Source organism: Berghia stephanieae, chromosome 3 (genome assembly GCF_034508935.2).
Source record: "Berghia stephanieae isolate SIO BIC M18660-M18661 chromosome 3, UCSD_Bste_1.3, whole genome shotgun sequence".
Lineage (NCBI taxonomy): Eukaryota > Metazoa > Mollusca > Gastropoda > Nudibranchia > Aeolidiidae > Berghia > Berghia stephanieae.
Window position 1 is genome coordinate 22381483 of NC_088362.1, and position 11004 is coordinate 22392486.

General features: G+C 33.5%; 1 protein-coding gene across 2 annotated transcripts in view; it reads left to right on the top strand.

The window, feature by feature from the left end:
• Positions 1-6758: 6758 nt before the first annotated feature.
• LOC144967343 (neuroligin-4, Y-linked-like) overlaps positions 6759-11004 on the top strand; it is a 5255-nt gene continuing 1009 nt past the window's right edge. Inside the window, exons 1-2 of one of the 2 annotated variants that reach the window (XM_078904444.1) lie at positions 6759-6823; positions 8350-10050. In XM_078904444.1, coding sequence (XP_078760570.1) covers positions 8421-9986 — 1566 coding nt within the window. In that variant the 5' untranslated portion in view covers positions 6759-6823; positions 8350-8420 and the 3' untranslated portion in view covers positions 9987-10050. The other variant, XM_078904442.1, reaches the window with a different exon arrangement.

Below are 11004 nucleotides of genomic sequence, written 5' to 3' on the forward strand. Positions count from 1 at the left end.
ATAATAATAATAATAATAATAATAATAATAATAATAACAGGGTTTATATCGCGTATTTTTATCAATGTGTGAAAATCAATGAGGTTAAAATAAATTTTTAAAAATGTAGATATAGAAAACGTATAACACAATGATATAAATAGTAGTAGTGTATGTAATATCGTATCAATATCATGAAAATGTAACGGTAAAAAGGTAGTGCTTTAATAATGATTTAAAACTAGCAATAGATTTTGCTTCTCTTATCCTTCTGAGCAGGCCATTCCACACAAGGGGCCCAGTGTTGGTAAAGGAACAAAGGCCGCCATAAAATTTATAAATATAATTATTTCTTATAGATCTAGTAAGCTTCATTTTGTCAGTCGAGGTTCTCCAAGCTCTCGATTTAGATAAACTCTCCTCAACGTTCAATAGTTTAAGATCTCAACTAGATGAATTCCTTACAACACACAGAGTAGACTTATTCTCAGTGGATACGGGACATTCAAATATCCCAGGAAATGACAATGCAGACAGACTAGCCAGATGGTCAACACTTTTACAACCATCAATTCCAGTTTCTTAGACACAGCGAAACAAATAATCAAAAAAATAAGAGAGAAGAATGGATGACAGTTGGGCAATGAGCCCCACGGGTAATGTATGTTTTCCATTTGACCATTCCTGTAAAGACTGATTGCCTAATAAGTCAGAAGAACACCAGCAAAGCATATTTTCAACTAAGAACAAACACTTACCGTCAACAACCATTAAGCAAAATTACAAAGACCATCCCTTCTGCCCTATGTCAACACCCAATGAAACAGAAAACACACATTGTTGATGTCAACTCTTGAAGAATGAGATGCAATTCTCCACAAATCCAAGCATAGTAACAACTTTATAGTCACCTGGAACAACTACAAAAGACATTAACTTTACTTTGGGCACAAGACCGAAGGGCTAGAGCTCAGGTGGTCGCTGGTTCGGATAAGTAAGTAAGTAAGTAAGTCAGTCGAGGATCGTAAATTTCTACTGACAATTTCTTAAATATGTAGTTATACCTGTTTGTGCTGGATGGATGAGGATTCAGTTTTTGTTAAAATCACTGTGACACACCATTACAAACATCACGTTCTTATAATATGAATATGTTTGCCTTTGGCATCAAGAGGTTTGCCGATTATATCAATAATGTTATCATCAATGTCATATTTAAGTATACTATAATATCATTTTACAAAATTAAAAGACGATTTTCCCATTTAATACACTAATAACATCATACAAAACATAAAGCGCGAAACAAATTTAAAACAAAACTAAACGGTACAAACAAAAAGAAAAGATTAAAATAAAGAATCGCTGAATCGATTTGTTCCTGCGGTCGTGTACGACAGTCACTGACTATAATAATATGCTACGGAGTATCGTTTATCGAAAGTAAATTTATTTCAAAGGAAAAGGTAAACCAATTCATTTTAGGGGGAAAATTCTAGACCTTATATTTTTTTTTTTTCTCCACTTACAATTCATAAAAGATGAAATCGAATATTCTATTTTTTTGGGCTTTTTGTGTGTGTCGGGGTGTTATGAAAATAAAATTGCTAAAAATTGTTCATTGTCATATGTCAATGTATCAAAATTTTTCTTGGTACTGGGGCTGGTAATTAAAACCGGGGGTTGTTTATCTTGTTTTACTTTCTTTTGTGCGGTTATGGGGGGTTTTAAAAAGGTGCCCGATGGAGTGGTAAAAATTGCCCCTTGGAAAAAAAAATCAGGGGTTTTTTTTAAAAAAATTTCTTTGTTTTTTTTTTTAAAGTTTTTCTAGTCGGGGGAAAATTTTAATACCAAATCGAAATTTAAAATGGGAAAGTAATATTTTGGGGACAAGGGTTACCCCCTTTTAAAAACAAATTGTTGGGAACTTGACCAGGCGCAATGGTTTGAAAAAGTTTTTTTGAAAGGGTTCAAATGAAAAACCAAAAAACCCCAAAAAAAGAAATTTCTTCAAGCAATTCTTACCCATTTGGGGTGGATAATTATGGATACAAAAAAGAAAGAAACCAAAGAATTTCACGATGGGGGTACCTAGGGAGCTGTCTTTTACAAACTTTTTTTTCAAAAATTGCCGAGAAAACGACGGAATAATAGTTTTTGGTTTTTCGGCCATGTGAAAAAATTTGGAAGGTTTTTTTTTTTAATTGTTTGTTTTGGCAAAACTTTGATGAAAAAAGTATTTCCCCCCTCAGTATTTCAAAATTATATATATTTTTAATATTATATATATATATTATATATATATTATATAATTTATTATATATATATTTATATATATTATTATATATATATTTTATATATATATATATATTTGGACAATTAAAATTTTTTGATCTTCTGGTCCAAAAAAATGAAATTTGTTCAAAATTGGTAATATGTTTGGTTTTAATACCCCCTTTTTCAGTTTATTTTTAAAATTTTTTTTTTTAAATTGTTTTTTTTTGACGATATGATGATTGATATAATGAAAATGATATGATATGTTATGATATGATATGATTGATATATGATCAATGATAGATATGATATGAAATAGATATGTAGATATATAGATAGATTTTAAAAGATATGATTGAAAGATTGATATGTATGTTGATATGATTGAAAAAATTTATGATATGATATGATACAATGATATGATATGATTGATATGATATGAAAAAATTGATATGAATGATTAATTTCAAGGGAAAAATGGAAGGCCTTTTTAAATGCACATGATCGTTAGAAAAACATATAAAAAAAATTCAAAAAAATTTTCCCATGAAAATTTTTTATTTGTAAAAAAAAAGCTCTTACTTTGTAACAAAATGTTTTTTGATTTGCAAGCGAAAAACCAATGGATCAAAAAAAAAGTGGGAGGCTATTAAATAAAAAAATCGAGTGTTGGTTTTAGAAATTGACTAACCGGGTGTACATTATGCGGTCTGCCCCTTTATTCCCCTAGTTTAAAATATTTTGCTATTTTTAAAAAAATTTCCTTTAAACAGGGCCCTATAATGAATTTTTTTTAAAAACCTAAAAATAAACCCAGTCGACACTAAAATGCAAAAAAAAAAAATGAATTGAGGAAATTGAAAATATAAAATATTTTTTATATGATTTCCCAAAAAAAATCGTAAGAAAATAAAATAAAAGAAAAAAAAAAAAATTTAAAAAATTTTTTTTAAAAAAAAAAAATTCAGTATACGACTTGCCCCCAACGCAGATTAAATGTCACAAAATTTTTAAGTCATCATGTATTCAAACATAAAAAGAAGTTTTTTAACCCCCTTTTTATATTAATTTGGTTTTTTTTTTTCCCCCAATGTTAGTTTGTTTTAAGAGAGTTCAGGTTTTTTAAAAAAATATGACGTTAATTAAGGAAAAATGAAATTTTATTTTTAAAACCGATGTCGGCATAGATGACAGGACCCTTTAAAAAAACGGCGTTTAGGTAAATCCCCCCTTTCCCCACTATGTGACGTCAACACATTCTTTTCTAAATATGCGTTTTTTTGTATTGGGAGAACTTCATTGGCCGATGGCCCGTTTTCTCGCTCTGGGGGGCACAAGATGAGTTTTTAAATTTGGGGCCCTTTTCAAAAAAATTTTCAGAAAAATGAATCCTGGCGGAAAACGGTTTTTTGTATTGCGAAAAAAAAAAAAATTAAAATCGCCCCAGTTTTTGTCTGACTTTAAAAGTGTTGTTTTTAAAAAGCGGTTGAGCCTTTTAACGGTTTTTTGCGTTTATAAACACGAAAGGTTGTTTTTTATTTTTCTTACATGTGAAATTTTTTCTCACTCGGGCAAATTTTATGTCAAAAAAAAGTGCGGTATTGGTCAGGGATGGCACCCTTTCGGATGGAAGGTCTGGGTTATACCTACTTCGGGCTAGTTGAGTTTTTTGGAAAAGGTTATAACTTCTCTCCCGTATCAGTAAAAATGAGCCCCGGCCTTAACAGCGATGTCTCGGCAAAAGAAATCGGCTTATAGGCATCTGTCCCCCCCCTAATATTCAGTGTTGCTTTTGGCCCGGGGAAACCATGTAAAGCGATTTAGAGTTTGGGATATTCGTATATAAAAGCTCATACATAAAGGAAATCTTTTTTGTTTGCAAAAAAATTTTTGGGGAAATGTTTGTGGTGTTACAAAGTTTTGGTTTTAAATCACTAAGCATTAATTAACCAGTTATTTCCCGCCCCTTTGCTGATCCTTTCCCCTTGGTGTTCATTCCGTCAAAGAAAATATGACCCCAAGGTTTTTTGTTTTTATATAAGCACATTTAAAAAAAAAGTTCAACGGATTTTTTTAAATGCCCCAAAGTGGTGTAAGAAGGGGAAAATTTTATTGGTATGATTTTTAACTAGAACTTTTTTTAAAATTTTTTTTAAAAATACGAAACGAATAAATTTTAAAAGGACTCAATTTTGATTAAAAAACAATAAAAATAAGATAATGTAACAAAAAAGGGTACCCGTCAATACCGCCCCGGGATAGAAAAAAGGGCAGTTCGAGTTCGCCTTTTGCGGACTAAGATGAGTTATTTGAATGGCCTTTTCTACAATTTCGTGAAATGAAAACCCCGGGCTCGTAAAGGTTTATTTGCGAAAAAAAATATTATATCCCAGGGGGTCAGTCTCCACTTTTTGTTGGGTTTGGGGGGCCCCCCTTTAATGCGGTTTGAGCATTTTTGGATTTGTGTTTATAGCAAAAAGAGGCACGTGCATGAAGCAGACAGGATCCTTATGTTGATTATGCGTGAGGATTTGTTATATAAGATTTTAAAATGGTTTTAAAAATTGCCATTTCAACATGGTTGAATCTTTTAAAAAACTAAAAAATTTATTTCAAAGAAAATAGCAGACCGGACAACATCAAAACGAAAATTCTAAATTTTGGTTTAAAGCGCAATATCCTGAGTGGCTCAAGCTTTACAGGGGGCCCCACCCCAAAAAAAAAACGTAACATTAAAAAAATCTGAGCCTGTTAGGCGTTTACAAATTTTTTTTTGTGCGAGACAACGATGTTCGGCCGGTATTCTTTTACCCGAGAATGGATAATGGGTAAAAACTTTCCCCAAATCAATAGGGAGCGAGGGGCGAACCCCGGGCCCCCGATCCGAAAGGGTGTCATACCCCAAACACATAGTGCACCTACGTAATTCATCGTGTATTGCTTTGGGGGAAATTGTACCAGAAACCGAGGGGAAAACAGGAAAAGTAAAGACCCAAAAAAAAAACCCCGAGGTGTGGGGATGTGAAGGAAAATTATTTCTTACCCCAAAATCCAAAAAATTTTCCCCGTGGGAATAAAATTCCAAAAAAAAATTTTTTAACCTTAAATTTTTATAGAATTTTTGAGAAAACTCAAAAAAAGGAGGTAAAAAAAGCAATACGAGAATGGAGATCAATTTCGTTCCTTATACCTAAATCTTTTGTTTTCGTTTTCCGAGGTGTTATTTTTTAAAAAGATTTTTTGGGTTTTTTTCTGATAGGATCAATCAGTTCGAGGGTCCCCCCCGTTGTATGAGTAACTCCCCTTTTTAAAATATGGAATGCGGCCAATATAAATAAACCCCCGCAGAATTCTTTCGGGAAAAATTGGAATAGTATTTTTTAGCGGTTTCGACGATCAAAAAACCAAACCTAAAACCTGCGGCATTGTTTAGCGGTAGGCACTCCTTTCGGGCGGAAGGCTGGTTCGAGCCCGCTTGGGGGGGCATAGTTTAGCCCCTTGGAAAACTCTTTAAATACTTCTTCACGTAATCTTAAAGGGCATTGCTCTATCGCCTAACAACGTTTGTCTCGTTCTCAAATTAAATGGGTGTTGTTAGGGAGTCAAAATATTTTCCGCAACTTCGGTTGGGAACGTAATCGCGTTACCTTCAAATCCAAGAGACTAAGACCATAATATAATCTTTACTCTCTCCATTTACCGATCGTTTTCAGTATTTTCCCAAAATGGCAGGCTTACCCATCAGAAAAATTGATTCTTTAAACACAAAAAATATCTTTATAAAACAACATTATTTTCTTATTAATCAACCAAATATCATTCTTCAAAGTTTGTGATGTACAAAATAAATCTGAATAATAATCTTAAAATGTATATTGTGTCGTAACAAATGTGACGATTTTGCTCTAGGTGGTAAGGAGAGGGTTAAGGAAGCCCGAGTTCCATCGCTGTAACTGCTCTCTTGATGAAAACGGTTAGATATGCAGCCTATACAAAATAGAAACGATAAGTATAATAATATATGGGGCAGCGCGGTTCAGCAGTCTGGTCTTTGCTTCGTACAGAGCACCGAGTTCGACTACCCGCCGCGCTGTGTGATCTTGAGCAAGTCACCTCGCTCTAACACAATTTGCTGCGCTGCACTGCGGCTGACGCCTATGTTATTTTAGTCTTCCCTTGGAATAAATAAACCTCCAGACAAATTTTAGATTGGGGATGAGTAATGGGAATTTTGTTATTTAGAAGAGAAAATGTAACTTGAAAAAGTTCAGTCTCGCCCTCAGAGGGTTAAGACTTAATGTCCACCCATTTCCTACTTAACATAAATGTCAAGATGGCCTTTCATGACACGGTGTTTACAGATTGCGCACTGCTTCTGTTTTTTTTAAACAAATGTTTATAAGCCATCATTTATTTTGGGCCAAATAACGTAGACCTATGATAATAATCGACCCTCTCTCTATCGTCCTCGCGTTTTAGTGTCACAAGCGTCGACAAGCCGTGGAAGAGATAACGCCATTGTTACTAGGGACGCCAGCGTTTTGAAGAGTTGGTCGATCTATCAGATGTAGGTGATTGCTTTCGTTACAATAAAATAGGAAAACATATGCGTTGATTAATCATGACAAACATTTTTCCGATGTTTTACATAATTACAGAAAAGTGAGTGGAGCAGGCACTTATGTTGATAAAAACAGAAGTGAGTAATTACATAATTACAATGCACCGAGAATGTTTCGAAGACATCTGTTTGTGAAAGTTTGAGTTACTCACCGACTCGAGTTAAATTGGAGAAAATAGGTTTGACGTTTTTTACAAGGACTATTGGTCACTGTTCATGTTTCTGAACCACACCATACAGAAGGATTGCTTTTACGTTAATGTTGTATGTAGTGTTGTTCTGAATTCATTTTTAAGTGACAGATTTGTTGATTTCCATATAGGTCAGAGGGTGATAAATGCACGTCGTACTTTCTTATTCTAGCCTCTATGTCTTCATCCTTTCTTCCAGATTTTGAAACAATGGTACCCAAATATGTAAATGTCTACGTCCTTCAGATTGTTTCCATTTACTGTCAGTTTCTAAATGTAAAAACGCGCTGTTTATTTGAGTATCATCTGCGTGCATGCGAACTTGTGTTCATCCAAAAATGTTATTTTGATGATTAGAGCCGAGCGATTTTGGTTTCTTTTCAAAACTAATTTCAACCACATTCTTTTGTTAAATTTGGGATCAGGCCGTTGGCAGTTATCGCAAAGAATCTTCAATTTAGTAAACGTTGAGGACCTACAAATAAGCAGAATGGTGGTGCTCACATCACCTCACGAGTGCTCTACCAACTGAGCTATTGGGAAATTGGGAAGCCCCCCCCCCCCCCCTAGTTATTATTAGCCAATTACAAGGGAATTTCAACACGACTATGGACAACATTGTCTAATTTAATTGAGACTCACAGCCACTAGATTTAACAATATGAGCGGAAGACATATAAGTATATAAGTGCCATGGGACTTAGAGATAAGTGATTGGTTACTTTTACATATTATTGAAAAGTACGTGGAAGCCATTCTAGTGATCAGGGGAAAAGTTTCTAGTCTTCGTAGTGAGTTACTCACCGACTCGAGTTAAATTGGAGTAAAATAGAAGTTTACCTCGAATAGATCCGTTCTTGTAGTAGCTCTGAGTATAGAAGGAACGAAAATGAGGTCATTCAGCTCTTTGTTATAGTTTTTAGACAGCCATTTTAATTATTCATTCCCACTAATTTATATCAATCGGACTACAAACGTTTTTTCAAGGTTACACATAGTTTTACACATAGTTTTGTTGGTTGGTACGTTCAATCCAGCTGGCGGATGTTGTGAGTATTTTACCTGAACGCATAGCATCAATAGGGTCTTAGGCATATATATGGATTTGTTGTCGACTGATTGAATTGCCACGTAGAGGGAAAGATCGACGCTATAATATTTTGTCAGATTTGTAAATTTAAAGTGGTTTTGATTTCAATCGATACCTTAGCGGTGAAAGTTGCTCGTTACAATTTGAACATTCTTTTAATGTTGTTTTTAATTTTTTTTTTCTTCTGACAGAAATAATTTGCTTATATTTTGTCAACATTTCCCTCGATGCAAGCTCTGCTAGATAATATTGTCATTTGAACATGGAGAAACGTTTTACATTTGGATTTGTGGCACAGCTATTTTTATTGGTCCTTACACAATGGGACACAGTTGCTGGGTTAGACATCAAGGCTTCTGTCATGAACACAACGTTTATAGGGGTTACTAAATGTACCTCTACAAGAGGATATGCCTCATTTCTTGGAATCCGTTATGGTGAGCCACCTTCTGGGGACAAGAGATTTCAGAAATCAAGCCTTTACAAATACAGTGAAGATAATGTTGAGGCAAAGAAATTCGGAAATATTTGTCCACAGTTGAGAAAGGGTAATCCATTGGTAAGTGACTCGGACAGCATGGATGAAGACTGTTTGTTTATGAATATCATTGTTCCCTTAGATTGCGACAAACTAGGAAAAACTGATCAAGATATTTCCGAATTAGTAAAAGGAAAAGCTGTATACATTTTCATTCACGGTGGCATTTTTATAATAGGAAGCAGTAATTTGTATTCGAACTCAGAAATGGTTATGAAAGGAGATTTCATTGCTGTCACATTGAATTATAGACTTGGACTCTTTGGTTTTCTTGCCACAGACGATAACGCTATTCCAGCAAATCTTGGACTTTGGGATCAACAACTGGCTATTCAATGGGTAAAACAAAATATTGCAGCGTTTGGTGGAGACATTTCAAGAATCACCTTAGGAGGTCATTCGGCTGGAAGTATGTCTGCTATTTTGCAAGGGTTTTACGGAGGAAACAAAAACATTTTCCAAAATATGATCGCCGAGAGCGGGTCTCCTTTTGCATTCCACATAATATCTGAAAAGGGTTATCCTGCAGCTTTGAAGATTGCACAATTAGCTGGATGTAATTTGACATCAACCAAATCTGATGAGTCATCTAAAGAAATTCTCAAATGCTTAAAAGGACGATCCGTCACGGATTTGGCTGCTCTCACCTATTCCAAAAGACTGCTTGGGCCAGTTTTAGACAATGATTTCATCACAAAAGAGACATTTGAACTTTGTCCCCAAGGTATTAGAAACTTTGCAATCCCAGCTTCAATTTCGTCAAATTTTGCAAACATAAATCTTCTCACTGGATTCACAACAAACGATGGAGAGGTCGTATTTATGCTCGCATTGAATGACATATCAAATGTATTAGGAGTTTCTAACTGGGAAAGTTTTGTTGGCAAACCCGTAACACACGAGTTTGTAAGAGGTATGACCAACAATCTTTTGTTAATGAACACAAAGGAAGATCGTATTATCAGCCCGTTCATTTTGGACGCAATAATGGAATATTACCGAGACTGGTCGAAGCCTTCCACAAACCTCACGACTGTCAGTATGAATGGAGTGGACATACTCACCGACATTTACTTTGCAAAACCAGCTTTTAACACAGCTCTCCTCCATTCTGTTGCCAACACGTGTCGACGCTTAAACTCGTCGAATTGCGGCAACATGACAAGAAAGACATATTTGTATGAATTCCGATTACCAGTTTCAAATCCTCTCGCCATTAATAGTTACTTTCCTTGGTTCCACGGGACACGACATGGAGCAGAGATACTTTTTTCTTTGACAATCCATTGAAAGATCGAGCTCTACCTTTGACAGAGACCATTATGACTGCTTGGAGCAATTTTATTAACACCGGGTTTGTATCTTTTCCACGTTTATTTTATTGCTTTTAATCTTAAATCTTAAATGATTATCTGTTTAAGTTGGAGTAAAATCAAGTTATGGGAGTATTTTCTCAATGATATTCTTTGTTTAATTTTCATTGTTTTTATAATTGTTGGTGATTACGATGACGACAACAATGAGGGAGACGGTGATGATGATTGTGATGATTGTGCGGATAATGGTGATGATGAGGACAATAATAATAAGAAAGATAATAATAACAATAATAATGATGATGATGATGATATAATAATAATAATAATAATAATAATAATAATATAATAATAATAATAATAATAATAATAATAATAATAATAATAATAATAATAATAATAATAATAATAATAATAATAATAATAATAATAATAATAATAATAATAATAATAATAATAATAATAATAATAATGATAGTAATAATAATAATAATAATAATAATAATAATAATAATAATAATAATAATAATAATAATAATAATAATAATAATAATATGACAATGATTATGATGATTATGATGTTGTTGTCGATGATGATAATAGCGATGACAATGGTAATAATAACCTTTACCTCTAAAATCACATCCGTTTCCTTTTAAATTCGATCAAAAATAAAAATTCTGCGGGTGACAGTACGCTTTTGGAAATGTGTCAAATATTTATCTTTATGTTAAACAATGTTACATTGTTAAATAATGAGGGATAAAAAAAAATAATCCCAGACATTCTATCTTTTGGATGGTCTCACCGGAAACCGTGAAAAATATCAAGACCCTAATAGATTAAGGATTGCATAAATCTTAAATCTTAAATGATAATCCGTTTAAGTTGGAGTAAAATCAAATTATGGGAGTATTTTCTCAATGATATTCTATGTTTATTTTTCATTGTTTTTATATATTTTTGTAATTAAGGCTCATATAATTTGTACT